The 16,120-nt window shown below is 37.1% G+C and overlaps 1 protein-coding gene across 3 annotated transcripts in view; it reads right to left on the bottom strand.

The window, feature by feature from the left end:
• The window catches only part of EAF2 (ELL associated factor 2), a 58,629-nt gene that overhangs the window by 11,437 nt on the left and 31,072 nt on the right, over nucleotides 1-16,120 (bottom strand). For 2 of the 3 annotated variants that reach the window (XM_003275510.4, XM_030801727.1), the window contains one exon: nucleotides 2,256-2,507. In XM_003275510.4, the coding sequence (XP_003275558.1) occupies nucleotides 2,256-2,507 (252 nt within the window). Of the gene's footprint in view, nucleotides 1-1,999; nucleotides 2,056-2,255; nucleotides 2,508-16,120 lie in introns of those variants that run through there. The other variant, XM_003275511.3, reaches the window with a different exon arrangement.

The raw sequence follows: 16,120 nt of genomic DNA, 5'->3' as shown, positions 1-16,120 counted from the left end.
TTTCCCTGAAAGTTCTGATTATTTCCCTAAAAGTTTCCCTAAAAGTTCTGATTATATTATTATACCTTTCCCTGAAAGTTCTGATTATTTCCCTAAAAGTTTCCCTAAAAGTTCTCATTATATTATTATACCTTTCCCTGAAAGTACCAAGATCCTTACCAATATCACCTTCTTTTGAACTCAGATCCAATGGCTTCAGCTCCACTAAGCCCACTGTTTTGTGTTTATAGTCCAGTTCTTCTCTTTGGAGATGTTATCTTATATTTGATTCTGGCCATGTCTGGGTTTTACCTTTTAATACTTTATCCATTGTTCCTATTTGTTTGGCACAGAAGGGGTTTTAAAAACATAAATTCACTATGCCATGTTTTACTAAAGAACTACTCTAGATTTAAAAAGAAATTCTAAAATATAAAATATCCTGAACCCCTTCAAAGTTCTGCAAGGCAATGTGACCTCCACTTTCAATGAGGAAACTGAAGTTACAAGAATTAAGTTTAGTGTTATTAGTTACAAAGCTAATAAGTGATAAGGAAGTCAGGAATATAATACAGATATGCTGATTCCTAGACATGTGCTCAATTCACTATAGAACTTACTAACTTCTGGAAAATTTTGCCTAGCTTTTACTCAGATTCTCATTTAGTACAACCAAGCTGAGTTTTCTCCATGTTCTCTTGGCCATTCAAAAAATCAGATATTCCAATATTACTTCCCAAGTCAAGAATAACACTAAATAACTGGAAATTCAAAATATCTTCACTGGTCCCTAATTAACTCATAGTTTTACCAATTCTCTGCCTCTCAGTCTTGGCTTCTCCCTTCTTTAGTTCTATTATTAGGCTAAAGCTAGTCAGTCTTTCCTAACTGCTTACTTTTTTCATTATTAATAAACATAGTGAGATTAATTTTAAATATACAAAAAATTCCATTCTCCCCAGGTAATACCAACCTGCATGCCTTTATTAAAAAGTATTTGCTAAGCATCTATTATGTGTCAAGTACCATGTGCTAAGTGCTAGAATTCAATGATAAGCAAAAACAAACAAAGTCCTTGTTCTCATGGAACATTATACTCTAGAGAAAGAGAGCAAATCACACAAATTAATGTAAATTTACAACTGTCAAACAATTGATATAAAGAAGACATATCTGATATTCTAAAGGTCTATAAAAGATAGGAGCTTGTCAGAAAGGTGAAGAAGACTTCCTAGAGGAAGTAACTTTGAACTATAATCTAAAGGAGAAAAAATTACATGAAAAGAAGAATGGACTGAATGGACAGCATGTATAAGACTCCTGATGTGAGTGAAGTATTTGAATATAGTGGCAAAAAGAAAGCACATGTTGTTAGAGAAGAAAAATCAAGACCATTATGTTAAGGTGTTTTGCCTCTATATTAAAAGAAATTACAAGCTATTAAAAAGTATAAAGCAGAAGAGATGACAAATTGTATTTGAATTGTGAAAAAATCAATATGGCTACAATGTACATAATGGATCAAAAATGGGCTTGGCTACATAAAGGGGTGAACCAGTTAGGTCACTGTAGTAGACAAGGCAAGAAATAATAGGTTGAACTACTGTGATAGTGGCAGAGATGCAGAGAAGCAGATGACTGAGAAATATAGAGGAGGCAAAACAAATAGGACTTGATGAAGGAGTGGCTACACTGTAAAGAGGGCCTCAGCCATCGAAAATAATTAGACTTATGATTTGCATAATTAGATGTATGCTACCTTCACTAAGAGGTAACACAGTGAGCCAAAGATTGATTATGAGTTGGTTTTGGACAAAGTAAATTTGAAGGCGATGACATGATGGGAGACGAAGTTAAACATGTGTCTAAAGCCTAGAGGTTTGAATCAGAGATATAAATTTGCAAGTTACCTACATACAAGTATTGACTGCAACAGAAATATGGAGGAGATTATTTAGGGAGAAATTGTAGAACGAAAAGAAAAAAAGAACGCAAAAGTAAGCCTTGCAAAACTCCAACTTTAATGACTGAGCAGAGGATCATATAAACTTGAAAAGGAGTGAGAGGAAAGATTATCTAGAGAGATGGGAGAAAAACCAAGAAGGCATTATGTCACAGATTCAAAAGAAAACCATAATTCAATAAAAATGTAATTGTTAACAGTATCAAATGCATAAAATAGGAATCTTTTTCTTTATCCAAATTTTAGGTCACAATCAATATGGCTCCACTATAAATTCTTACTTTTCCAATTGCCTGTGTTTATGTATACTTACTTAAAGTATTCATCAGAAGGCCACTGTTGTCTCGAAATCTGTTATGACTGGCATCCATATCAGGAATCCTGTACTGTGTCATAGTAGGATGTCCTGAGACATAATTCCCTGTATCAGAAGTAGAGGATTTGCAATCTTCATTTTCTGAGTCACTAGAACTATCCTCACTACTTGAAGATGATGAACTTTTGGAATCTGATGAACTATCACAACTACTCATCTGGTCCATTAGACTAGCTTCTGCCTTCAGTTCTGAAAATAAGACAGAAATGAATAGATAGGTTAAATAAAAAATGCTAAATAAATATAATAAAAATTGAACGTATTAGTTTTTAAGAAACTGTTGAAACTAAAATCAAACATACATTTACAGTACTTAAAGCATTTTATTAAAAAACAAAACTCTTCTACCATCAAGCCACACTTCAATGATTGGATTACAGAAACTAAAAGGGATAGACAAGGTCTAAATCTAAACTCCACATTTATTTAAACCATTGTACTTAAATATACAGGTAACTCAAATATAAAGTAAATACTGTGAAAAACTATAAAAATTAAAATCTATTTTGGCAGGAACTGTCTTCTGAGTATTTTTTATTCCTTTAAATACATATAATATAATGTGATAATGTAACAGATGAACTTCATTCTTTTCCTGGTTTTCCTAGAGAACATTTTGATGAAGCATCTATAGGTTTCCCCCCTGCTCCCTTAATAGGAATTTAAAATATTCTAAGTATTTTTGAAAAGCCAGTTCCCATTATAACTTTGGCTATAAATATTTCTGTAGATAAAAAGAATAATAATGATGTCTTCTTTTGTTTAGCATTTTTCAAGTTCTAGACACACAAAAAAATTATAGTTGGGAAGGTCTTCAGCTACCATTTAGAACAACTTCATAATTTTATAAACGAGGGAATGAAGATCCAGAAATGTCAAAAGTTGTCAGTTATTTATGAGTGGAGGCAAATCTACTGACTTTCAAGTCAATATTTTCCTATGTGATACAAATGTCAAATAGTTGAACAAAATTTTTTAAACCAAAAAATTCTAAGTGAATAACATACTCAGTTAACACATTGACATTTGATAACATCTTAGTACACTGCTACATTAAGTTAACTGGTCATTTTTAGCTCACTTCCTCATTCTCCCTACTATAGACGCACTGGCTTTCTATTATTCGACCATATTAAATCCATTTCGGGGCATTAGATCCAAAGAACATTAAATCCACGTTCTTTGTACTAGCTGTTTCCTCTGTCTGATATATTCTTCACCCAGATCTTTTGTTTGTTTGTTTGTTTGTTTAATACATAATTTCCATAAAGTAAAATGTATAGCTTTTGTTTGTTTAATACATAATTTCCATAAAGTAAAATGTACAGCTAGATAAATTTTAGCATGTATAAAACCTGTATATCTACCACTGAGATCAAGATATAGAATATTTCCACCCCCATGACTATTCTCCTATGCTCTTTTCCAGTCACTAATCACCATTTTGACTTTTATTACCAAAGATTTTTGTCTATTCTTGAACTTCATACAAATAGATTCACTCAGCATGTACTTTTTGGTCTGTCTTCTTTCAACATAATGTTTTTATATTTACTCATGTTACTGAATTAATCTGTAGCCTATTCTTCTCTACTGCTATATTATATTACAAAAATATACCACAAGTTAGTTACCCATTTTCTATTTATGGATATTTGGGTTGTTTTCAATTTTGTATATTATTAATAAAGTTGTTATGAAAATTCCTTTACAAGTCTTTTTGAACTTATATACACATTTCTCTCAGGCAGAAAGACAGAAATTGCCAAGTCACAATGGGCATAGGTTTAATTTCATTAAAAACTCCCAGTTTTCAAACTGATTTTACACTCCAACCAGCAAGGTATGAGTCACAGATGCTTCATATCTTCCCTCACTAGGGCACAAACACACTTGGTATAGTGAGTCTGATGGGTGTACAATGGTATCTTCTTGTAGTTTTAATTTTCATTTCTTTGATGTGATAATATGAAGCAGTGTTTTTTATATGCTTACTGGCCATTTGAATATCTTTTTTGAAAAGCCTGTTCAAATCTTTTGTCCATTTTTATATTTGTTTGTCTTTTTCTTACTGATTTGCAAGAGTTCTTTATAGCTAATTCTCCTGGCTATGAGCCCTTTGTCACACTTTTGGCATTTGTGAATATTTCTTCCAGGTTACCCCAAGTCTGTAGCTAGGCTTTTCATTTCATTAATGGTGTCTCTTGAGAAGATTCTAGATCTCTGAAAGGCTGGCTCCTTGAATCGGTTTAAGCGTAACCTTCTCAAAAGTTTCCTTCCTCTCCATTCTCCAACCCCCATTACTTAGTTTAATTCTCTTCAAGACACTTATTTCTGAAATTCATTTGGATACTTATTTGTTTACTGCTTGTATCTTCCCTACTCTCTCACCCTCATCCATACTCCTAAATATAATGTGAGAATAGGAATGTTGTCTTGTTCATGTTGTATAATTATTGTTATACAATGTTGGATTCAATTTGCTAATATTTCATTGATAATTTTTGAGTTTAAGTTCATAAGAGATACTGGTTCATAGTTTTCCTTTTCTTGCACTTTCTTTATCTGGTTTGGGTATTGGGGGTAATACTGGCCTCATAAATGAGCTTAGAAATATTCCTTCCTTTTCCTTTTTCCAGAAGAGATTGTGTAATGTCGGTGTTAATTCTCTTTAAATGTTTGGCAGACTTCTTGGTCTGGCTATTTTTGGGGGGGTGTTTTTTAATTACTAATTTAATATTGATAGAACTATTCAATTTGCTTACTTCACCTTAGTTGAGTTTTGGCAGTTTTTAGCTTTTGAGGAACTAGTCCATTTCCTCTAAACTGTCAAATTTATGAGCACAAAGCTATAATATTTCTTTTCTTTTCTTTTTAGATAGGGTCTTGCTCTGTCACCCAGGCTGGAGTGCAGTGGCACAATTATGGCTCACTGCAGCCTCAACCTCTTGGGCTCAAGCAATCTGCTCACCTCAGCCTCCTGAGTAGCTGGGACTACTCAGGTGCACATCACCACGCCTGACTGCCTGACTAATCTAAAAAAAAATTTTTTTTGTAGAGACTCTGTATTGCCTAGACTGGTCTGAAACTCCTGGGCTCAAGCAATCCTCTTGCCTTGGCCTCTGAAAGTGTTGGGATTACAGGCGTGAACCACCACACCCAGCCTACCATTTCTTTATAATACTTTTAATGGCTACTGGATCTGTAGTAAATTCATTACTTTCCTGATTATAGATGGAAGTTGTACTTTACATTCCTGATATTAGTAATTTCTGCCTTCTATCTTTTCATTTTTATCAATCTTACTAGAAGTTTATCAACAGTATTCTCTGATGACTGCCTTTTGTTTCATTAATTTTCTCTATTGTTTTCAATTTCATTGATATCACTTCTTATTTTCATTATTTGTCTCTTTTTGCTTGCTTTGGGTTTAATCTGCTTTTCTTTTTCTAGTTTCCTAAAAAAGGGACTTAAATTAATTAATATGATAACTTTCCTCACTTCTAATGTAAGCATTTAGTGCCATAAATTTCCCTCTCAGAACTTCTTTAGTTACATTACACATATTTTGGCATGCTATGTTTACTTAATACACTTAGCTGCATGTATTTTTAATTTCCTTTGATGATTCTTCTTTAACCCATGGATCTTTTAGAAATGTGTTGTTTAATTTTCAAGTGTTTAGAGATTTATCCTGTTGTCTATTATTGATTTTTAGTTTCAATCCATTATGGTCAGATACATAGTCTGTATGACTTCAGTCTCTATAAATCTATTGAGATTTGTTTTATAGCCCAGGAGATGGTCTATCTTAGTAAATATTCCATGGGCACTTGAAACAAAATGTGTATTCTGCTGTTGTGTGGCATGTTATATATCTGTCAATTACATCGTGTTGGTTGATCGTGTTACTCAGATTTCCTATATATGTGTTGATTTTCTGTCTAGTAGTTCTATTAGTTGCTGAGAGCAGAGTGTTGAAATACCCAGGCATATTTGTGGATTTGCAGATTTCTCTTTTCAGTTCTATCAGTTTGTGCTTCATATTTTTCTCAGTTCAGTTCAGTTGTTAGATGTATACACATTTATGTCTTCCTGGTAAATTAATACTTTATTCATTATTAATGTATCTCTTTGTAGTAACTTATTTTGCTCTTTTTTTTTTCTTTTGAGATGGAGTCTCACTCTGTCACCCAAGCTGCAGGGTAGTGGCGTGATCTCAGCTCACTGCAACCTCCGCCTCCCAAGTTCAAGTGATTCTCCTGCCTCAGCTTCCTGAGTGGCTGGGATTAAGGTGCGTGCCACTATGCTTGGCTAATTTTTGTATTTTTAGTAGGGATGGGGTTTCACCATGTTGGCCAGGCTGGTCATGAACTCCTGACCTCAAGTGATCTGCCTGCCTCGGCCTCCCAAAGTGCTGGGATTACAGGCATGAGCCACTGCGCCCGGCCTATTTTGCTCTTAAGTCATCTTTATCTGATATTAATACAGCCACATGTTTGTGCTTTTTAAAATTAATGTTTAAATGGTATATATTTTCTATACTTTTACTTTCAAGCTACATATTTCATTAATTTCTTATAAACAGCATATAGTTGGGTGTGCTTTTTATATAGTCTGCCAATATCTGTCTTTTAATTGGCTTATTTAGACGATATATGTTTAAAGTAATTATTGCTATATGTTAGGGCTTAAGTGTGTCAATTTGTTATTTGTTTTCTGTTTGCTTCCTCTGTATTTCATTTCTCTGTTTCGCTTGTCTTGCCTTTCTGTGGGTTACTTGAAACATTTTAGAATGCCATCTCAATTAATTTATAAAGTTTTAAAAGGTGTCATTTTGTTTATTTTTCTTAGTGGTTGGTTTGGGTTTTTCAATATACATACCTGACTTGTCAATGCATTCCCATTCTAAGTAAACCTCATATCCACTTTGAAATATCATTATTTTGGGTATCAGAAGGTACTATCATTTTTGTTTCAGTCATCACATATGATTTAGAAAAGTCATGAGGAAAACCATAATCAATTGTACTTATTGATATGTTTGCTCTTTCTGTTGTTGTTTCTCTCTTCCTGATACTCTAAGATTCCTTCATTTAACATTTCTCTTCTGTCTGAATGACTTTATATAGCCAATATTTAAGGATAGTTTCCTAGGAACAAATTCTTTCAGTTTTCCTTTCTGAAGCAGGCTATTTGCCCCTCATTACTGAAGAATCATTTTGGTAGATACAGAATTCACATTCAACATTTTTTTTCTTTCAGCACTTGAAATATATTATGCCACTCCCTTCTGGGCTCCATGGCTTCAGATGAGAAATTGGATGTTAACCGAATGGTATTCTTTCATAGGTAATATGTCATTTCTTTCTTGCTTTCAACCCTTTTCTCTTTGCCTTTGGTTTTCAGATGTTTAATTATGATGTACCTTGGCATCAATTTCTTTGGGTTTATCCTATTTGGGGTTTGTTCAGGTTTTTACATCTGTGGGTGTATGTCTTTCATAAAACTTGGGAAGTTTTTGCACATATTTCTTTAAATACTCTTTTAACCCTGCTCTCCCTCTTCTTTGAGACTCCAATGACACAAATATTGGATATTTTATCATTCTTCCACAGATTCTTGGGGACATGCTCATCTTGTTTCAGTCAATTTTCTATTTTCAGGTTGAGTGGATTCTATACATCCACAAGTAAACTGATTCTATCCACTCCCTAGCACTGAGCCCATCCAGTGAGTATTTTTGTTGTTATTCTATTTGTCAGTTCTATAATTTCCATTTGATTCTTACTTAAAACTTCTATTTCTTTATTGTGATTTTCTATTTTCTTTTTTTTTAATTTGTTTCAAGGGAATGTATAACTGAACCACATTTGTGATAGTTGTTTAAAGATCATTGTCAGATAATTCTAACATTTGATTCATCTTCATGTTGGTATCAGTTGATTGTCTTTTCTCATTCATGTGATTCTCCTGAATCACAAATTATGGTACAACAGGTAATTTTATTTTCTTTTTCTTTTTCTTTTTTTAAGATGGAGTTTTGCTCTGTCGCCCAGGCTGGAGTGCAGTGGCACGATCTTGGCTCACTGCAACCTCCACCTCCTGGGTTCAAGCAATTCTCCTGCCTCAGCCTCCCAAGTAGCTGGAATTATAGGTGTGTGCCACCACACCCAGCTAATTTTTGTATTTTAGTAGAGACAGGGTTTCACCACGTTGGCCAGGCTGGTCTCAAACTCCTGACCTCAAGTGATCTGCTCGCCTTGACCTCCCAAAGTGCTGGGATTACAGATGTGAGCCACTACACCCAACCATGACAGATAATTTTCTATTATATCTTGGATATCTTGGTTTTTATGCTAGGGGAGATCTATATCTTATTCAAATTTTTAATTTTAGTAGGCGATCACTCTGTTTAGGTTTAGCATGCATATTCTTGCCTACTGTTGTGGGCTGTGGTTTAAATGACAATCTCGTTTTCAGAGTTTTTACAGTATTGTCTTGGTCTTCTTAACTAAATCTCCAGCAGCTGGGGTTCCCGATGATCCCTGCTGGTGCTACATGAAGGAAAGAAGGGACTTCACCAGGCAAGGAGATGTGGTGCGTATAGGTGGGGAAAGGGAGTCTCTTGCCTGGGATAAAGAGTGCTTCCTGAGCCAGGTAATTTTTTGTTGTGATTGGCTCCCCTGCTTGGAGGGGTGGAGGAAAGGAAAGTGCTTCCTAGCAAAGCGTTTGTTGTGGCAGGATTCCCTTTATTGATGCGATCCAGTCTCAAGATGTCTTTAGATGAGAGAGAAGAATCTTAGGTTAATAGGGTAGGAGGGCAGGTCTGGGAGGTAGAGTGGTATAAACAGTCTTCCCAGGCTGAATGCTTATTACATTAGAATTCTACTTGCAGGGACCTTCTGGCCATAGAGTGTCTCTGATGGAGGAAGGGAGCCTCAGGCCAGGTATACAAGGAGAACACTTTGAGGAATGCAGTTACTTACTGTGGTATCATCTTATTTGCTGGTACTCCCAGCTGTGAGTTGTCTCCAGGTAGGGAAGTAGAATTTTAGATCCATCTTATTTCTTTTTAAAAAAATTTTTTTTTTTTTGTAGAGATGGGGTCTTGCTATCTTAAACTCCTGGCCTCAAACGATCCTCCCACCTCAGCCTCCCAAAGTGCTGGGATTACAGGTGTAAGCCACTGCATCTAGCCTCTATCTTATCTCCCAAACTCAATTCTAGATAGCTCAAAGATGTAAATGTAAAATTTAAGCTACAAAAATATTAGTACAACTGCCAGACATAAATTTGAAAAGTGATTCAACCATTTTAACAGTAGTCAGTGGCACAGTAGGGTCAAGAAAATATTTTATAGAATGCAATCTAAGGAACATGTTATACAAATATCTCAAGGTAAATGAAGTTCCATTCTCATACTAAGTTAGAAATAGAAAGCTTTATGGTTGGAGATCATATTAACTTATCCTCTACACTTTCTTTTTTTTAACTTTTAATTTTTACAATTTTTTAATTGAGTTGAGGTTTCGCCATGTTGCCTAGGCTGTTCTCGAACTCCCGGGCTCAAATGATCCTCCCACCTTGGGCCCCCAAAGTGCTGGAATTATAGGCATGAGCCACTGTGCCTTGCCTCCTCTACAACATTCTTTTCCCTGAGTTATGCTTTGATACAATGCTTTTATTAAGGCCTCTATTAAAAAACTACCACATGGAAGAACTTCTACTTGTACTGTAAAATTACTGTTGAGAATACTATATAAAGTTTAATGCTCCCTAGAAAAAGGTTCCATATGATGAATTCCTTTTAGAATTTAGTAATAGGAAAAAGTCTGATTCTTTGTAACCCATCAGATAATACAACATATGCTGCTTGTGTCTCCCTTATGTCTTGGTAGTTAGAAGCTCAGAGCTAAATTATTATTATTATTATTATTTTGAGACACAGTCTCACTCTGTCTCCCAGGCTGGAATGCAGTGGCACAATCACGGCTCACTGCAGGCTTGACCTCCCCATGCTCAAGTGATCCTCCCAGCTTAGCCTCTCAAGTAGCTGGGACTACAGGCATACACCACCACACCCAGCTAATTTTGTATTTTTTTGTAGAGATGGGGTTTTACCATGTTGCCCAGGCTGGTCTCAAACTCCTGAGCTCAAGTGATCCATCTGCCTTGTCCTCCCAAAGTGTTGGGATTATAGTTGTGCACCACCACACCCAGCAATTTAATGTGTTAATGATTGGGAAATCTGCCTTCTCTTCCCCTTTAATATCTTGATTTTCTGTACCAATATTTTATTGTATTCATGTATATAAAGACATCATAATTCAAATCCATTTGGAAGCAGGCATGATGTAAAAAAAAATAAAATTCAAGACCTGTTGTATCGCCAAGCATTCTGGACTTGTCTTTTTTATTGTTTATATAGGAGCTACTAATCGATTAGAGAATGAATACTCCACTGGGCTTAGAAGAGAACACTGAAATCGGACAGCTATGTGAAAATTTTAAGAAGGCAAAGTGTAGAAGCAAATATACTTTAGTGACCAGGGTCTCACTGCAGCCACAATTACTACAACATCGATAACCCACACTGCAGCTAGAAAAAAAAATGGAGATTTAAGTTTTCTTACTTAAAAAAGGACTGTATATACTTCCCTAAAAATACCTCCCAAGAAGTAAGCAGCAATTCAGAAAAAGTTGCCTGCTCATTCTGCTTACTATATTTCCTCATTTCCCTATGGAATTGGTGACATCTTAAATATCTACAGTCTGGCCATACATGAAAAATTTTGACAGGAAGATGCTGTGAGGAATTGAATTTGAGTCATCACAATTGCCAAAAAGAAGAAAACTCCAGTTATATATATCTAAAGAGTCATTTTTTTTTACCCTGAATAGTAATTTAAAATGATACAAGGGGAGGTTCCAAGATGGCTGAATAGGAATAGCTCCAGTCTACGGCTCCCACCGTGAGCCATGCAGAAGATGGGTGATTTCTGCATTTCCAACTGAGGTACTGGGTTCATCTCACTGGGGCTTGTTGGAGATGCAGGCAGGCCTCCTTGAGCTGCAGTGGGCTCCACCTCGTTCAAGCTTCCAGGTGCAGCCCACTGAGTGTGAGCGCAGGGCAGGGGCATTGCCTCACCCAGGAAGTGCAAGGGGTCAGGAAATTCCCTTTCCTAGCAAAGGGAAGCCGTGACAGACAGTACCTGGAAAATCGGGACACTCCCACCCCTAATACTGCGCTTTTCCAATAGTCTTAGCAAACGGCACACCAGGTGATTATATCCCGTGCCTGGCTCGGAGGGTCCCATGCCCACAGAGCCTCATTCACTGCTAGCACAGCAGTCTGAGATCAAACTGGAAGGCAGCAGCGGGGCTGAGGGAGAGGCGTCCACCATTGCTGAGACTTGAGTAGGTAAACAAAGTGGCCTGGAAGCTTGAACCAGGTGGAGCCCACTGCAGCTCAAGGAGGCCTGCCTGCATCTGTAGACTCCACCTCTGGGGGCAGGGCATAGCTGAACAAAAGGCAGCAGAAACTTCTGCAGACTTAAACGTCCCTGTCTGACAGCTTTGAAGAGAGTAGTGGTTCTCCCAGCACAGACTTTGAGATCTGAGAATGGACAGACTTCCTCCTCAAGTGGGTCCCTGACCCCCGAGTAGCCTAACTGGGAGACACCTACCAGTAGGGGCCGACTGACACCTCATACAGCCACGTGCCCCTCTGAGACGAAGCTTCCAGAGGAAGGATCAGGCAGCAACATTTGCCCTTCTGCATTATTTGCTGCTCTGCAGCCTCCGCTGGTGATAACTAGGAAAACAGGGTCTAGAGTGCACCTCCAGCAAACTCCAACAGACACGCAGCTGAGGGTCCTGACTGTTAGAAGGAAAACTAACAAACAGAAAGGACATCCACACCAAAACCCCATCTGTAAATCACCATTATCAAAGATCAAAAGTAGATAAAACCTTTATCTACCTTTTGGGATAAAAGATGGGGAGAAACCAGAGCAGAAAAGCTGAAAATTCCAAAAATCAGAATGCCTCTTCTCCTCCAAAGGAACGCAGCTCCTCGCCAGCAATGGAATAAAGCTGGACAGAGAATGACTTTGACGAGTTGAGAGAAGAAGGCTTCAGATGATCACTGATAACAAAGTTCTCCAAGCTAAAGGAGGGTGTTCGAACCCATCGCAAAGAAGCTAAAAACCTTGAAAAAAGATTAGACGAATGGCTAACTAGAATAAACAGCATATAGAGAAGACCTTAAATGACCTGATGGAGCTGAAAACCATGGCACTAGAACTACGTGATGCTTCTACAAGCTTCAGTAGCCAATTAGATCAAGTGGAAGAAAGGGTTTCAGTGATTGAAGATCAAATGAATGAAATGAAGTGAGAAGAGAAGCTTAGAGTAAAAAGAGTAGAAAGAAATGAACAAAGCCTCCAAGAATATGGGACACTGTTAAAAGACCAAATCTACGTTTGATTGGTGTACCTGAAAGTGACAGGGAGAATGGAACCAAGTTGGAAAACACTCTTCAGGATATTATCCAGGAGAATTTCCCCAACCTAGCAAGGCAGGCCAACATTAAAATTCAGGAAATACAGAGAACACCACAAAGATACTCCTGGAGAAGAGCAACTCCAAGACACATAATTGTCAGATTCACCAACGTTGAAATGAAGGAAAAAATGTTAAAGGCAGCCAGAGAGAAAGGTCGGGTTACCCACAAAGGGAAGCCCATCAGACTAATAGCGGATCTCTCAGCAGAAACTCTACAAGCCAGAAGAGCGTAGGGGCCGTTATTCAACATTCTCAAAGAAAAGAATTTTCTTTTTTTTTTTTTTTTTTCTCTTAAAATTGTAATTTATTTATTTATTTTTTTTTTTTTTAATTTTTATTTTTATTATTATACTTTAGGTTTTAGGGCACATGTGCACAATGTGCAGGTTTGTTACATATGTATCCATGTGCCATGTTGATTTCCTGTACCCATTAACTTGTCATTTAGCATTAGGTATATCTCCTAATGCTGTCCCTCCCCCCTCCCCCAACCCCACAACAGTCCCCGGAGTGTGATGTGTCCATGAGTTCTCATTGTTCAATTCCCACCTATGAGTGAGAACATGCGGTGTTTGGTTTTTTGTCCTTGCGATAGTTTACTGAGAATGATGTTTTCCAGTTTCATCCATGTCCCTACAAAGGACATGAACTCATCATTTTTTATAGCTGCATAGTATTCCATGGTGTATATGTGCCACATTTTCTTAATCCAGTCTATTGTTGTTGGACATTTGGGTTGGTTCCAACTCTTTGCTATTGTGAATAGTGCTGCAATAAACATACGTGTGCATGTGTCTTTATAGCAGCATGATTTATAGTCCTTTGGGTATATACCCAGCAATGGGATGGCTGGGTCAAATGGTATTTCTAGTTCTAGATCCCTGAGGAATCACCACACTGACTTCCACAATGGTTGAACTAGTTTACAGTCCCACCAACAGTGTAAAAGTGTTCCTATTTCTCCACATCCTCTCCAGCACCTGTTGTTTCCTGATTTTTTAATGATGGCCATTCTAACTGGTGTGAGATGGTATCTCACTGTGGTTTTGATTTGCATTTCTCTGATGGCCAGTGATGATGAGCATTTCTTCATGTGTTTTTTGGCTGCATGAATGTCTTTTTTTGAGAAGTGTCTGTTCATGTCCTTTGCCCACTTTTTGATGGGGTTGTTTGTTTTTTTCTTGTAAATTTGTTTGAGTTCATTGTAGATTCTGGATATTAACCCTTTGTCAGATGAGTAGGTTGCAAAAATTTTCTCCCATTCTGTAGGTTGCCTGTTCACTCTGATGGTAGTTTCTTTTGCTGTGCAGAAGCTCTTTAGTTTAATTAGATCCCATTTGTCAATTTTGGCTTTTGTTGCCATTGCTTATGGTGTTTTAGACATGAAGTCCTTGCCCACGCCTATGTCCTGAATGGTATTGCCTAGGTTTTCTTGTAGGATTTTAATGGTGTTAGGTCTAACATGTAAGTCTTTAATCCATCTTGAATTAATTTTTGTATAAGGTGTAAGGAAGGGATCCAGTTTCAGCTTTCTACATATGGCTAGCCAGTTTTCCCAGCACCATTTATTAAATAGGGAATCCTTTCCCCATTGCTTGTTTTTGTCAGGTTTGTCAAAGATCAGATAGTTGTAGATATGTGGCATCATTTCTGAGGGCTCTGTTCTGTTCCATTGATCTATGTCTCTGTTGTGGTACCAGTACCATGCTGTTTTGGTTACTGTAGCCTTGTAGTAGAGTTTGAAGTCAGGTAGCGTGATGCCTCCAGCTTTGTTCTTTTGGCTTAGGATTGACTTGGCGATGCGGGCTCTTTTTTGGTTCCATATGAACTTTAAAGTAGTTTTTTCCAATTCTGTGAAGAAAGTCATTGGTAGCTTGATGGGGATGGCATTGAATCTATAAATTACCTTGGGCAGTATGGCCATTTTCACGATATTGATTCTTCCCACCCATGAGCATGGAATGTTCTTCCATTTGTTTGTATCCTCTTTTATTTCATTGAGCAGTGGTTTGTAGTTCTCCTTGAAGAGGTCCTTCACATCCCTTGTAAGTTGGATACCTAGGTATTTTATTCTCTTTGAAGCAATTGTGAATGGGAGTTCACTCATGATTTGGCTCTCTGTTTGTCTGTTATTGGTGTACAAGAATGCTTGTGATTTTTGTACATTGATTTTGTATCCTGAGACTTTGCTGAAGTTGCTTATCAGCTTAAGGAAATTTGGGGCTGAGACAATGGGGTTTTCTAGATATACAATCATGTCATCTGCAGACAGGGACAATTTGACTTCCTCTTTTCCTAATTGAATACCCTTTATTTCCTTCTCCTGCCTGATTGCTCTGGCCAGAACTTCCAGCACTATGTTGAATAGGAGCGGTGAGAGAGGGCATCCCTGTCTTGTGCCAGTTTTCAGAGGGAATGCTTCCAGTTTTTGCCCATTCAGTGTGATATTGGCTGTGGGTTTGTCATAGATAGCTCTTATTATTTTGAGATATGTCCCATCAATACCTAATTTATTGAGAGCTTTTAGCATGAAGCGTTGTTGAATTTTGTCAAAGGCCTTTTCTGCATCTATTGAGATAATAATGTGGTTTTTGTCTTTGGTTCTGTTTATATGCTGGATTACATTTATTGATTTGTGTATGTTGAACCAGCCTTGCATCCCAGGGATGAAGCCCACTTGATTATGGTGGATAAGCTTTTTGATGTGCTGCTGCATTCGGTTTGCCAGTATTTTATTGAGGATTTTTGCATCAATGTTCATCAAGGATATTGGTCTGAAATTCTCTTTTTTGGTTATGTCTCTGCCAGGCTTTGGTATCAGGATGATGCTGGCTTCATAAAATGTGTTAGGGAGGATTCCCTCTTTTTCTATCGATTGGAATAGTTTCAGAAGGAATGGTACCAGTTCCTCCTTGTACCTCTGGTAGAATTCGGCTGTGAATCCATCAGGTCCTGGACTCTTTTTGGTTAGTAAGCTATTGATTATTGCCACAATTTCAGAACCTGTTATTGGTCTATTCAGAGATTCAACTTCTTCCTGGTTTAGTCTTGGGAGGGTGTATTTGTCAAGGAATTTATCCATTTCTTCTAGATTTTCTAGTTTATTTGCATAGAGATGTTTGTAGTATTCTCTGACGGTAGATTGTATTTCTGTGGGATTGGTGGTGATATCCCCTTTTTCATCTTTTATTGCATCTATTTGATTCTTCTCTCTTTTCTTCTTTATTAGTCTT

This window comes from Nomascus leucogenys, chromosome 21, assembly GCF_006542625.1.
Source record: "Nomascus leucogenys isolate Asia chromosome 21, Asia_NLE_v1, whole genome shotgun sequence".
Lineage (NCBI taxonomy): Eukaryota > Metazoa > Chordata > Mammalia > Primates > Hylobatidae > Nomascus > Nomascus leucogenys.
The sequence above is the reverse complement of the archived record's forward strand: the minus strand, read 5'-3'. Positions and strand labels throughout refer to the sequence as shown.